The 15,359-nt window shown below is 34.3% G+C and overlaps 2 protein-coding genes across 3 annotated transcripts; one reads left to right on the top strand and one right to left on the bottom strand.

The window, feature by feature from the left end:
- The first annotated feature begins 592 nt into the window (after positions 1–592).
- LOC7479507 (DEAD-box ATP-dependent RNA helicase 37-like) lies at positions 593–6,052 on the top strand. 2 transcript variants are annotated; one of them, XM_052453969.1, is made up of 7 exons: positions 593–755; positions 1,028–1,833; positions 1,934–2,017; positions 3,813–4,055; positions 4,446–4,613; positions 4,969–5,082; positions 5,473–6,052. In XM_052453969.1, the coding sequence occupies exons 2-7, from the start codon at positions 1,084–1,086 to the stop codon at positions 5,956–5,958; spliced, it is 1,845 nt and encodes a 614-aa protein (XP_052309929.1). In that variant the 5' UTR covers positions 593–755; positions 1,028–1,083; the 3' UTR covers positions 5,959–6,052. The 2 variants fall into 2 exon arrangements, with proteins under 2 accessions (XP_052309929.1, XP_024459305.2); XM_024603537.2 differs by having other exon boundaries at positions 595–805.
- A 212-nt stretch (positions 6,053–6,264) lies between these two features.
- Positions 6,265–8,592, bottom strand: LOC7455626 (protein WHAT'S THIS FACTOR 9, mitochondrial). The gene is made up of 2 exons (XM_002309248.4): positions 8,212–8,592; positions 6,265–7,729 (listed from the first exon to the last, which is right to left on the bottom strand). Exons 1-2 carry the CDS (start codon positions 8,517–8,519, stop codon positions 6,742–6,744), a joined length of 1,296 nt encoding a protein of 431 aa, XP_002309284.1. The 5' UTR covers positions 8,520–8,592; the 3' UTR covers positions 6,265–6,741.
- Between the last annotated feature and the right edge of the window lie 6,767 nt (positions 8,593–15,359).

The following is a 15,359-nucleotide window of genomic DNA, read 5'->3' as shown; positions in this document are numbered from 1 at the left end:
TCATTACATGTACCATATTTTCATGTAGGAGACGTCAAGACGAAGCGAAAGTGACCTCAGAATTGTTGTTTTGGCTACTGATATTAGCCGCATGCGCCATCTAAATATAGCGAAAAGGCTGATGCTCACACATCAACTAATATATATTTTTTAATATTGTTTTTCATTTATTAAAAGACAAAACAAACATTGACCCAACACAATAACAACAAAAAAAACTAGCTGCTCAATGACCTAAATACTCACTAACCCTAAACTTAAGAATATAAACTCTAAGGACAATTAAGTTTTTATACTATGCTTATTAAAATGAAAAAAAAAAAAAAAAGCCCTCAATGCCAACCCAATAATTTATTTCTTTTAAGGGCACCAACATAAGTTTGTTGTGCAAGAAAGAAAGTAAATGCCACTTTGTACATGATCAATTGTAAAATGCAAAAATGATCGATAATTTTACTCTCAGCTTAACCTTTTTTATTTTCAAGGACAATACAGTAAATATACTATTACTTTCTACGGTGCATTGTGTTTAGAGGTATAGTGAATTCATCAAATCTTTCGGGTCTTTCCACCACCAACAACAACAACAAATAAATAAATCTTAATAAACAAAGCATAGAAAAGGACAACATCCGTAACGATATTTTCGCTTCGTGTCCGATCCCGATAAATCATTTAAGAAGAAAAAGAAAAGAAAGAGCAGACTAGGGTTTCTCCATTTGAATTTTAGAACTCAAATTAACGCAACAACTCGGGTCTCTCTATCTCTCTCCCCCTCTCTCCCTCTCTCTCGGCTTCAATTTAGGTTTTGTTTTTACAATTTTGTTACTCTATTTTTTGCATTTTCCGATTATTTCGCTTCGTTTTTAACAAACTCACCATCTCATGATAGTTAGTGAATTTTGTGCTTCTTCCTTTTCTTTTTTACAATTTTGCTTAATTGTTGTTGTTTATCTAATTTAATTTAACTTGAGGTTTAGTTTTACTTGCAATTGCGATTGATCGAGTTTCTGATGTTCAATTACAGGGAATTTCGGCGCTGTGGTATTGGATTCTCTTTTCAGTTGTGATTTGCTACCAATTATGAGAACTTCATGGGCAGATTCTGTGGCTAACTCTGCATCTGAGAATGCAGCATCTGGTCCGCGTCCTACTCGTGCCACTTACATTCCGCCACACCTTCGTAACCGGCCACCATCTTCTGATTTCCTGGCGCCACCACCTGCTGCTCCGTCATTAGGGAATGATCGTGTAGGTTATGGTGGGCCAGCGGGTGGTTCTCGATGGGGTGGCGGTGGCGGCAGTGCTTCGAAACCGGATTCTGGGCGCTTAGGTTATGGTTCTGGTGGTAGAGGAGGTGGTGGTGGTGGTGGTGGTGGTGGTGGTTGGAATAATAGAATGGAACGTGGGAGGGAGCGTGAGGTGAATCCATTTGATGAAGATGGTGATGCAGAGCCGGCTTTTGGCGTGCAAGAGAATACAGGAATTAACTTTGATGCGTATGAGGATATTCCTGTGGAGACGAGTGGGCAAAATGTGCCACCACCTGTGAATACCTTTGCAGAGATAGACCTGGGTGAGGCAGTGAATCAGAATATTCGGAGATGCAAGTATGTGAAGCCAACTCCAGTGCAGCGCAATGCAATCCCAATATTGCTTGCTGGGAGGGACCTGATGGCTTGTGCTCAGACAGGGTCAGGGAAGACAGCTGCCTTTTGCTTTCCAATAATTGCTGGAATTATGCGGGAGCAGTATGTGCAGAGACCACATGGAGGGAGGACAGTGTACCCACTGGCTCTCATTCTTTCTCCTACAAGGGAGCTTTCGTGTCAGGTGTTATTTAGTTTCAGGCTAGTCATGTGCATTCTGGATCATGTAATGGCTTTATACGACTTGTTTTTCTTATTTTTCTTTATTTGCAATCTGACTGCAGATACACGATGAAGCCAAAAAATTCGCCTATCAAACTGGTGTCAAGGTGGTGGTAGTTTATGGAGGTGCTCCTGTCAACCAACAGGTTTAAATCATATGACAATAGCTCTCTCTCTCTTCATTTCTTTTCTTTTCTTTTTTTCTATTAGTGCTGGATATCTTTTGTATGGTTCTCTTCTTCTTGAATCCATTATCCTTAAAAAGTAATTGCTCATTGGAAATTATTCTATCATTGGTGCTTTTTTCTTATTTCATTCATACCCTCTATTATATGATAGAGGGAAATAGATAAGACCAGAGTCCACTTGTGCCCACTGTACCTCCTATGTGACAACATGGGGGCGTTTCGGATTGGGTTTCCTAACCAACTTTAAAATGATAACAATAGCTCGTTTCTGGTTTGTTATTTTGAATGATATCTCCTTCATTGGAAACTGCTCAGATGTCTGGTAAACCATGGGAAATACAGTGGCACTAATAGTAGCAAAGTCCTCCTTAGCAGCACCCTTCTTTTTCAGACCAATTACATGGATTCATTTCTGGATGTACTTCAACTGACACATCACCCAAATTTCTAGCCTGAACCATGTTCAAAATGATTAGATCAATTGTCCATTCTTCTAATGATGCTCACATGACTTGCATTGAGTTGGCAATTTCCTATCAATGTGTTAAATGATTTATTCTGGAAATGTGAATATGCGTGCGGCCTTGCACTAATGTTTGGAACCTTCGAATATGTCAGCCATTATGTGCTTCGCTGTTTTGTTCCAAATTTTACGGGTGATAATAATTTTTTCATACACCTGAAATATTATGGGCTGCAGGTGCTCTTCCACCACGCTCCAGGTTCTTTCTTTTCCCTTTTACCCACTACGGCATGCCTTCATACCTGTGTCAACCCCTATACCCACTAGAGCATGCCTTCATGCCTGTGCCATGATGGTTGTGAGGAGATTACCATTGCTCCTTGTATATTTTCGCCACACTGTACTTGGACTTTACCATTAGCCATGTCTTTATGAGCACATTTGCCTCATATTTATAAGCTCGCTTACAGGTTTGTTACTAGCAAGCTACCTTACTGGGGATGCATCTCAATGAATTTTACTCTTATCTCACTTGTTTCAAAAATGCTTGTTCCATATGTCTTGATTAGTTCAGTATTCTGCATGCTCCATTTTGCTGTTGAATTGCAGATAGTCATTTATTGACTTGTACTTGGACTAGAACTAGATGTCACTCTGTAGATTGCTTGATGTGAGGGAGTTATTACATAGTTGTCCAATATGCTCATTCAGCTCCTGGATGATTTTAATCTTTGTGGGGCCACTGTGTTTTGCTAGTGCCTAAGTGGTAGTGATTGTCCGAGGGTTGTTAAAATGGATGATACATTAAAGGGGTCTGGGTTAAAGGGGATTTGAACTGCTATTGTCATGCTCCCACCACCTACAATGCCTTAACTGCTGTAGCTGCCACCAGTAATACCACCATACCTCTATCTTGCCAATAACACAGCCAACTACTCTTAACATTTATACTTGTAGCTTTTTATCTCCATGCCAAATGCAACCTTGGCATGAATGTTGTGGTGCAAGGGAGCTGATTGGCAGGGAGGGTGATATTTAAGGGACCATCATAAAATGTTTTTAAAATGTTACTATGAAGCGACTTACTTCACTTGGGGAGTTGCAATAGCAATGGTTATACTTGCTTTTACACCATCAAAGTCAATTGCATTGCTGGATACACATATATATGTTTTTCTTCATAACGTTATGCCTTTTGTGACCTTTCAGCTTTATTTTGCCTTTATGTTGTCTCAAAGGAGTGCCTGTCATCTAGTTTAATTATTCATTAGCTCTTTATTGCTTGGTCAGTTGCGAGAACTTGAGAGAGGGGTTGATGTTCTAGTGGCAACTCCTGGACGGTTAGTGGATTTGGTTGAGAGGGCTAGAGTGTCATTGCAGATGATCAGATATTTAGCACTTGATGAGGCAGACAGGATGCTGGATATGGGATTTGAACCTCAGATTAGAAAGATAGTGGAACAAATGGACATGCCCCCATGTGGCAGGAGACAGACAATGCTGTTCAGTGCCACCTTTCCTAAAGAAATACAGGTTTGTTTTAGTTGCTGGTGCTGGTTGAGTTAGTTTCCACTCTTTTTCTTGTGAAGCTCATTTATTAATATAGTGATATGAGTATTTTATCTTGGTTATGAAAATGTTGGATGTTATTTTTTCAGTGAGTGTAAATATAATAATACTTGTTGCTAAATTATGGTATGAAGTAGCTTGACTGCTAAAGTTTATCGTTCTAGTGAGGATGTACCTTTGGTTCTGTTTGGACAATTGCCTACTTAGATAAGCAAGTACCATTGCTATCTTGTAGTTGCTGCGCACTCTTTTAGGTGCTAACCATTCACATGTGAAGGTTGCTTGTTGATATCCATTGAAGACTGCCATTTCAGTTGCATCTGACTGTTTTTTTGCAATTTGGCTGACATGCAGAGACTTGCATCTGATTTTCTTTCAAATTACATATTTTTGGCTGTCGGAAGGGTCGGTTCGAGTACTGATTTAATTGTTCAAAGAGTTGAATATGTTCATGAGACTGACAAGAGAAGTCATCTCATGGACCTTCTTCATGCTCAGAGAGAAACTGAAGTTAATGGCAAGGTACGATGAAACAACTTGCTGACCATGACAATTTTATATGATCTAATCTTTTCTCTAGCAAAATTACTGGTGATTTGATTTATTCATATCAATTAAGGAAAAAAGTCTCTTCCAGCCTCGTTAAAATTTCAAACTTGGCCCCTTGAATTTGATTTATCTAGTGACAGGTAGGTGAGTAGAAGGTTTTAACTCATATTATAAAACGGATAAAATTGAGGAAAAAGGTGAGACATGTCTTATCAAGAGAGAAAAAAGCCTGAATGAGAGAAGAGAGGAATAAAAGGATGCAAACAGCCACCATACAAAAGACTTCAAAAGTGTACAATAGTGACCATGGATTTTTGTTAAATTGCAGCATTCTCTGACATTAGTTTTTGTGGAGACAAAGAAGGGAGCCGACTCATTGGAACATTGGTTGTATGTCAATAAATTTCCTGCTACATCAATTCATGGAGATAGATCACAACAGGTAAGTTGTCGGATTTGGGTTTAGTATTGAGTACTGAGTACATGAATGTGTCATGTATCTTTTACTTTGTTTCTTCAGCATTTTTATTTATGCAATACCCTACAACATTGATGAGCTTAAGCAGTCTTGAGGTTAGTGTTTTTATAAAGATTATTCTGGGGCATATGGTAATTTAGACTCCTTTCTTTGGTAAAATGTGAGAAAGTAACACTACAATTTAGGAAAAGGAACAGATGGCCTTCTTCACTCTTGACACACAAAAAATCTGTAGAGAGTAGAGAATCGCTCCAACTTGTTTAGTTGCCTGTTCTTCTGTTGTCTGTTGTTTTCTTGCACCATGCAATTACTAGCTATATTCTTCAAAATGATCATCTCTATGTTGGCATGCAGGAAAGAGAAATGGCACTTAGATCATTCAAGAGTGGGAAGACGCCAATTCTAGTTGCGACAGATGTGGCAGCAAGGGGTCTTGATATACCCCATGTGGCTCATGTGGTGAATTTTGATCTTCCAAATGACATTGACGATTATGTTCACCGGATAGGGCGAACAGGGCGAGCTGGAAAAACAGGTCTGGCTACAGCATTTTTTAATGAGAATAATTTGTCATTAGCAAGACCTCTAGCTGATCTTATGCAAGAAGCAAATCAAGAAGTGCCTGCCTGGCTCACCCGTTATGCTTCACGGGTTTCATTTAGTGGTGGCAAGAATCGGCGCTCTGGGGGAGCCCGTTTTGGTGGCCGTGATATGAGAAGGGATGGCTCTTTTAACAGGGGTGTAGATTATTATGGAGGAAACAGTAGTAGCGGTGGATATGGGGTTTCTGCTGGTTATGGTGGGGGTTACAATCCAGCTGTAGCCAGTGCTTGGGATTAGTATCGTACTAAATCCCGGAATCCGATCTCTTGTTTTCGTATGCGTATATAAATTTCTTTTCTTCACAATTCAAAGGATTAAATTAATTTTTTTATCCTCCAGAAGTCATAGATTAGTCTTTGTATTTGTGTTTTATGCATCAGCTGTCATGGGAGGTGAAACAATCAATTTGCGCCAGGTAGGTGATACATTAGATTTTTTAATGTTAAAAATTGAATTACAATTTTAAATGCGGTTATTTTTTACTTCAAAAATACCAAAAAAAAAATCATTTTAAAAAGAAAAAAAAAACCGAAAAGCAAGTCATGTTCGAACTTCGAAGTCATATCATTATTAACCAAAGAAATACAGTCGGCATGGATTTGAACTCTTGAAAGAGTTTGTAACCTCAGAATAATTTGATGAAAAACAAACTCAAATGACTCCACGATGTTAAACTACTGTAGACCCTTTGTCTGCCTGAAAGATGCTTAAAGTAGAAGAACACGACTTGAAGGACTACATGTTGGTAACACATAAGTGTATGATCATCGAATTGGCTCACACCGCATCAAGAGCTTTATCCACCTGGTCAACTTGAAGACAAAACGCATGCATGCTGATGTGCATAAACACAATCCCCTAATAACATAAACAGTCAAGAGCTACCTTTGCAACTGGCAAGATAATCATCCAAATTCAATACTTCTGTTCGGAGTTCATTAACTCAATATCTGAAGGTCCCGAGGACAATCTCTCTCACTTCTAAAATGTGGCAATTAGCGAATTTATTCCGATAAAAGACTAATCTTCATCAGAATCCTCTCCCATCTCAGAGGTTTCCTCGTAGCAGTCATCACCTATTTCAACCTCTTCCTCCTCAGATTCTTCTTGTCCAGTTTCATCGTCCACGTCATTTAGCAAAATTTCCTGAGGAATCATCTTTACACCTCTATCGCGATAAAGAAGCCCTGTCCTCATCACATGATAAAACTTTTCTCTTAGACGAGCAAGAGGATGTGGATTTGCTAATTTTCCACGCCTGTAACCTTCTCTTAGAGCAACAGTTGTTGTCTTACACTTCAACGAGAGGTAGAAAATCCCTGGATACCTTGTAAAGAGTCGAGTAAACTTATGAGGAAGAATTAATTCCTCTCTCAGGCTCCTCACGTAGTTTCTCTTAGTCTTCTTATGAATTGTGAGGCTCAAAAGCTCATGCAGAACTCCAACAACCCGTTTCTCCATGAGTTCACTATCCGGGTCAATCCTTTTTGAATCATCATAAGGTGAAATATAAGGTAATTTGTGAAACTCCTCCATCCATGCTCTCACTTTCTTCTGCCCTCCATAGCCCTTTGGAAAACTCATTGGGAAAGTCAAAGCTGTGTACCCACTCTTAAACTGCCGATACTCCTTACCCTTTTCACCAGTCTCATTGCTCCTCTGCAATGCCGTAACTGCAAATTCTTCATGCCATTGCACAAGCCGCAAACTCCTAGTCCCATTTGGTGCCTTAGCAAATTGAAAATGGTCAGGATACTTAGGTATCAGTACTTTCTCGAAGTTAACAGGCAAACCCAGATCCCATTTCAAGGGGTGTAGTGATTGAAGGGGCACTGTCTGACTCTTCATCATCATAAGCACTCTACAAAGTCTTTCCACTGTATCACTCTCATAAGTTTGATGGATAGTTTGTTCTTGTGAATCTAGCAAGAGCGCAGTGTCTGTTAACCGAAAACAAGGCAAATTTGTGTATTGAGCATGTGGAAACTCATTAAAAAGAGTTGGGTACCTACACATAAACGGATTAAGTAGTCAGAAAATATCATTCCTTTAACCATCAATAAATCCCACCAATAATATCATTCAAATAAGTCATTAATTGCATACGAGGTGAAGGTATACCTAAATCCATGAAAGAAAACTGATTTTACTCAAGAGTTGCTTTCTTAGAATTTTAGGACAGAATCTATCAACTACAATTTAGAACCAAAGAGAATACATAGAATTAGTAAACTACAAAACTCCAATTTCCACATCAATTCATAAAGCACAAAATCCTCTAAAAATCGCCGCTCTCGAAATCTCATCGCAAAACAACCACACAACCAAGTTATCATGATATATGGGAAAATCACAAAATGGGCACCTAAAAACTGAAGAAAAGATTCAAACTTTCATCTAACACATTCATTTCTACAACCCTACATTCAATAAAACAAGGCAAAATCACTTAAGGGTAATAAGAAAAACCGCATAAACACTTCAAAATACCTGCGCATGAAACGTAAAACAGGGACAGTAAGGCCAAGAAGTTTTTGCCACTCAGAGACAGACTTTGCAGTGAGAAATCCAGTAGGAGACCTTTTGATTGCATCTTTTAAAAGACAAGCTGCTTTAAGATCAGTTTCTGTATCAATTATATTGTCTAAAGATCGGTTTTTCACCCATTTAAGCCTAACTTTTACAATGGACCGACTTTGGAAAAAATCGTAAAGTTTGTTGCTTTGAGGTTCAAGCTGGGATTTTGATTGTAATAAGGTTTTTAATGTAATAAGAGAATTGTGGGTTTTGAACATCATTGTTCAGTGAAGTTCGTCTCCTAGGTTTTTGTTAATGTTAGATTTTTGTGTTTTCTCTTTTGTTTTGGTTGCAATGGCGACAGTCTAATTTCCTTTCGACTTGTCGTTTTCTCCATGGGTAATTTCTTTTTCTTCCCCGACAGGTCGTTCTTCTTCTTGTATTTTTTTGTATCGCTTAATGTTGTTGTTTTTCCTTGTTCTTAAGAAAAATGAAAAAGAAAGAAAGAACAAATTTAATTTGATTTCTCATAAGTGCATTCCTCTCAATATTTCAAGGAGAAGATGCCCAAAGGGTGATGTGAATGGATGAACATAAGAGAAAATGTTAATATGTGGTTCTAGGCAAGTAATACTAAAAAATAAAAAATAAAACATAAGATAAAATCTCAAAAAAAATTATGAAACATTGGATTATAATGTTAATATAAAATCCAATCACTGGTCATGAATTATAAATTTTTTATGAATATTTTAAATTTTTATTTTATATATTTTTAAAGATTTAGTCTAATTATAAATAATAAGTACATTTTACACATTATTATTCCAGCTTGAATTTAAAATAATCTTTTTTATTAACTTATTAACTTGATCATCATATATGATATATGAAAATAAAACTTTATTGTAAAAAAGAAAATAAAAAGATGATTTCGTTCATCTAACTCCATCCATTATGGAGAACGAATCCATGACATATTGATTTTCAGGAATTGATATATCAATATATCCAACTATTTCAAAAAACTAGTATATGTAGGTGTTTGTCATAAAGCATGCATATTGAACTGACTCACATGAGAATTCTATATAGAGAGATCACTTATTTCTATGAAAAGGCTCACATGACGGTTGTGTAAATGATTCATAGACTTTAGATCACTAAATTATCATATATAGAGAATGTTACATTTTTATCTTGTTACATGTTATCTTAATCAAGATAACGAAGGGATATACATTGTGTATAACATAAATTATATATAGGTACTTGGATGATCAAGAGAGGATTCATCACCTTAGGTGAATTAAAAAAAATATTTCATATGTTCTCAAATAGTATTCACTGAGAAATCTTTGATCAAGGTGTAATGAGATTTTTTAAAAGAGTTTCAAATCTTATTTAAACAATCAATGATTATTATGTAAAGAACAAATATGATTTAACATGACAGACATACTCCATACTTTAATGTCAAATCAGATCATGACATGTTGCTAAACGATGAACCTAGTCTTTAAATATAAATTAATCAATTGTTGAATTGGTAATAAATTAAATTGTTTAATTTATTTAATTCTATTTAATTAGAATTATAATTTATATTTGGGTCAGTATATTATGAACATAATGGGTCACACACATTAAGAACAATTAGTCAGAAATTAAACTAGAATGATTTAATTAAGTATGACTTGATTAAAATATATTTTAGAAATTAAGGACTAGAATATAATTAAATACAAGGATTATATTTCTAGATCTAGAAAAATCAAGTAAGCACTTTGATTGAGTTAATTTCTAAAATTTTCCTTAATTAATATATGAATATTATTCAAGAGGCAAATTGATATTTTGTCAATCTATTGGGTTTTTCAGATTTTCCTATAAATAGTAAGTTATGCCTCTTTTTTTTTAGTGATTGTTTGTTAGACAAAAAATCAATGCAAGTCACAAAATAGAGAACTAACACTCTAAGCATAGCAATCTCTCTCACCTAAATAGGGATTTATAAGATTTTTCATTGTGGTTCATGTGGATTACCATTTGAAGACGAACAAGTAGATGGCTTGTGATTTGCGACAATCCAGCTTTTAAAGAATTATTCAAAGCCAAATAAGATCAAATCTTTAAATAATAAAAATAATGAATAAAAATTGAATAAAAGATAATGTCCATATTATTGTTCTAATATTTATTTATTTTTTCTATTCAACAAGAGAATTGCCTTTAACTAGGCAACTAGACTCCATTCAACAAAAGAATTGTCTAAAATGGGGTTTTGACCAAAAAAAAATAAACCACATATAGAGCGTCGTCTATCTTTTCTTTTCTTCAAAAAATAAGGGTGGATAACCTGTCATCCGCCCCTTATAAAAAAAAAAAAAAGGTCTAGACGCGCGAGTCTGAGCTTCTTTTTTAAGGTCGAGGCCATGTCCACACACTCAGCCTATTTTTTATTTTTTTTGTCCTTTAATTTTTTTTTCTTCCAATTACATCCTTCAAGTTTTTTTAAAAAAAGTTCCTCTATTTTTTTTAATATATATTTAGCTAAAAAATAAATTTTAAAAACAAAATTATTAAATCCAATGAGGTCCATGATCCAGGTCACGGGTTTAAGAATTATGCCACGAAACCTGGGTTAATTTAATATATTTTCGTCTCTTTTTTTCATTTATTTTTTTATTCCAAATTCATCTTTTAACCCTCTAAAAAAATTTATTTTTCTAAATTTTTGTTATCATATATTCAAGTAAAAGAATAATTTTTTTAAAAAAAATTATTTAACTCAATGGAATTCATGATCCAAATCACAAGTTTGACGAGTTAAGCTATAAAATAAAAGTCCATCTAATATGTTGTCATCTCAATATGTTTTTTAAAATAAATGGTATGACTTGAAACATATAGTTTTAAACTCTAAAAAACTAGATGCGAGGATAAAAAATAAAAATCAGAGTTTATATAATATAATAAAAGAGATAGGAAGATTTATGGTGCTTTGTTGTTCATATTATGTATTAAAAAATGAGAAAACTTATGATGCTTCAGTGTTCATATAAATATTAAAACACCTGAACTTTTTTTCCTTTCAATTGAATCATTTTCTAGCATAACTAGATGAATATCAATTTGCAACTATGGTAAAAATATAAAATCAAAAGATTAAAAACTAAATTATAAAACACAAAGAAAATACATGGCTAATCCCTCATTCGCTACAATTTTCATTTTGGTTCAAAAGTTTATTTTGTTTATTGAGAGATGTGAGAGAAAGTCATAAAAAACAGCAGAAGAAAGAGAAAGTTGTTGGTTGTCATGATTTCAGCAACCAAAATAACCAAGTTTAATGTCAAAGGATTTTATTCAAAGAGAGAAGTTCGATGGTGGTAGTTTTTGACCTTCATCCTTCCTGAAAAATTAGATTGGGCTTGAGAGAGATTTTTTTCCGGTTTAATTTTGTAGTTTTTGACCAATTTATGAGAGTTTTGAGTTGAGAGATTAGTTATATTGAGGTTTACAAGGTGTTTTTTGGTTTTTTTCTTTCAAATATATATTTTTATTCTAATTCTTTTTGTTTTTTTTATCAAATAAAGAATCCATGGAAAAAAAATATATTAATAAGAAAAGCAGGAATTATACTAGATTTTTTTTCAATGGAGTTTAAATTATTTATGTTCTAAAAAAAAAAGTGAAGAGCTCTCGTAATATGAGATCAGATATCTTAATATATATCTTTATCTCAGCTTTTTGACTTAATCTTTTGTTGGAATCAATAAATTTTTTATCATTTATTAGCCCACATAATTATCAATTCATTTTATTGAACGCATGTATTAAATTTTTAATTACAATTAAGTTTTTTCTTGATTGTAGAAAAAAACATTAACAATGTTTGCGTCTTTTTTATGTTAAACAAAATTCCTCCATCCTGCAACGCAACACAAAGAATCAAATTAGTATTTTACTATTTGTTAATACCAGAACCATATTAATTTATTTGAAGAAATAGACTATGTCATGGCATGCATGGTGTCGAGTGGAGGGTTATCCTCCTGGATCGAGGGGTTTTTTGGATTTGTTGGGATAAATCATAAAATTATGATTTGAAAGGTTCAGGAGGCGTCACCTAGTATTATGGTCACTAAAAAACCCAATGGTTTACGAGAGTCTAGGTAAGAGAATTAGTTGTGCATGGAGAAAATGCATCACTCTTAGTGCACCCTACCTATGGAAAGTTACATTGTCGATTGATTGTTTTTCTCTAACTCTTGTTTTTATTTGTTGGTCCATCTAAGGTTCAAGAAAGGTCCTTCTTGGTAAGGAGGTCCCTATCTTATCAGGCTAAAATCTAACAATTCTAAAGTTTAAATCTTAACGGTGTATTTTTATTTTTATTTTTATTTTGTAACTTTAATACCTGAAGATATACTTTATAATGTAATTTTATACCCCTAAATATCAAAGTCTACAATTAATTCCTAATATTTTATTTTTGTCAATTCATTTAATTTAATATGAGAGTATGGATTACATTGTAAAATTCATATCCCAAATATTGATTAAACAAATTAATTTTTATGGTATTTTTGAAGTTTTGGTCAAATCCTAATGGATAATCATAAATTGGTTATGATACCCATTGACTGATTTTTTTTGTATTTAAGTATGATAAAAATGTGATTTTTATTTTTTATAAAATACGTATGATTTTTTTTATAGAATTTGGTTGTATGCATATGAATAAAAACATATTTTTGTATTTGTTTAAACAAGGAATTTTTGTGATTTTTATAAAAATCTTGAAGAAAAGCAGGTATTTTTAATACAAAGTAAGTATTTTACAATGTATCCCAATATTAAGTGAAATGGTTGGAAAAACATGCGAAGAACTCACAAATAATTCTAAAATGGTCCCTAAATCTTTTTTCTAAGATTTTGAAAATCATTTGGGGTTTGTTTGGAAAAATAAAATAATGTGTTTTAAATCAAACAAGATACCAATTCAAAACAATCTATTCTTTCATCATGCACCAACTTAATAACCCAACAAACAAACAATCAAACATAAAATCTTGATAATTTCACAAATTATATTCAAATCATATACTAATTCACAAACCTAAACATAATTAATGCATCAATATTTAATGTTCAAATATCAATCACAACCCTAAAAATGAACTCACTAATCAACACAAATTACCAAATCATTTCAAATAAAAAACACACATAAATCCAAACCAATAATGTCCAAACAATCCAAAAACATACATAACAATGAGCAATTTATCCTAAAAGTCATAACATTTTAGCAATTTATCAGAAAAATAATTTGAGGTTATGAATCGACCTTCTAGGATGTTTGACGTATCCAAGAATTACTGGAATCATGCTAAAAAGGCTGCTCGAATAACGGTGGCACATGTACCATGCAACAACGTCGCTACCGATACATGGAATCATGCTTTGTCACTACTGGAGGAGGATCACCATGTGAATCTAAAACTCCTCTATCTACTCTTTGATTCCTCACTGACGGTGCAACAAACAAACACTTGTAGAGGGAGCTCTTCCCTATTAATTTTCAGGCTTCTTTCTATTTTTCAGTCCAGGTCTATCTTTTCTTCATACTGCCAAGTGTTATTTCTACTGCTTTTAGAAAAAACTCTTACTAGTTTTGAAATAATACATCCTCTCTTTGATTCCTCACCAGTTGAGCTACGGAGATATCTCTTTAGAGGGGGATCTGCTACGTTGAAGTTTAATGTTTGCTCCTATTTTTAAGCCCATGTCTGTCTCTTCTCCCCACTATTGCGTTTTGATGTTGTTACTGGTGAGAGAGAATTTTACAAGGTCTGAAACTATAACATCTTCTCTTGAATTCCCTACTAGCAGTGCCACAAAAAGATCTTTATAGAGAGAGCTCTGCTACGTTGAAGTTCGATGTTTGTTTCTATTTTTCAACTCAAGTCTGTCTCTTCTCCCTATTGCTTTGTTTTAATGTTGCTACTGGTGGGAGAAGATTTTATAAGGTCTGAAACTACTACATACCCTCTTGGATTCCCCACTAGTAGTGTCGCGAACAAGTCTCTTTAAATGGGGATCTACTATGTTGAAGTTTAACGTTTGCTCATGTTTTTCAGCCCAAGTTTGTTTCTTTACTACTATGTTTTAATGCTGCTATTGGTGGGAGAAAATTTTATTAGGTCTGAAACTACTACATCCCCTCTTGGATTCCCTACTAGTAGTGTCATAAACAATTATTTGTATAGGGAGCTCTACTACATTGAAGTTCGATGTTTACTCTTGTTTTTTCTTTAGAGTTGGTTACCATTACCACAACTTGTAAAGGCTGTTTTGTGATGATTTGAGGGTTGTTTTGGGGTGAATTGGAAATGGAATTTTCTGGTATGGAAAATGGTTGTTTGGAAGGTGTTTTAGTGGTTAAAGCTTTATATGATTTGAGGTCTATTTCAAGGTGTTTTAGTTATAGTTTTCATAGCTGTTGTAGTCTTGGTTGGGAGGCAATATTCATGTCAGTGTTCCTCCTCCTCCAAGCTTCTTGGTTTAGGGTTTTGTGGGAGAAACAAAGAGATTATAGGGCCTATAAGTTGATGTAATCTTGACTTTTGATGTTGAAAAATAGATCTCTGTCATTCTTTGAAGATAAAGACAAAAGTTTGTCCATCTCTGCAAGCAAATGAAAGACACAATGTTGTTCTTACAGGTGGAGGAGTGTTGAGTAGCTTTTTTGGGAGAGAATCTGTAAATGGTTTTGGTGCAATTAGAGTTGGAATTTTAGTTTAGAGTTAAGTACAAATACTAGGGTGTAAGTTGACATAAGATTTGTGTGATGTGGTGAAGAGGCGAGGAAAAAATTAGGGCTAAAAGATGTGTATTTGGGCATATTTTTCTTTTCTTTTAATGGGAAGAAGACAATGAATAATGAAATTATAGTATTTTTCAATTTGATCCCTAAACCTTTGGAACTTTGCAATAGAACCCTCAATCTGCCCTAATCTTTTGAATTCCTTGCCATGTCACCCTTATCCTTCTTTAATTGGATCCTTAATTTTTTGCACTTTTTACAAAGAGGTCATTGTTCTCAAAATTCT

This window comes from Populus trichocarpa, chromosome 6 (assembly GCF_000002775.5).
Source record: "Populus trichocarpa isolate Nisqually-1 chromosome 6, P.trichocarpa_v4.1, whole genome shotgun sequence".
NCBI lineage: Eukaryota > Viridiplantae > Streptophyta > Magnoliopsida > Malpighiales > Salicaceae > Populus > Populus trichocarpa.
The sequence above is the reverse complement of the archived record's forward strand: the minus strand, read 5'-3'. Positions and strand labels throughout refer to the sequence as shown.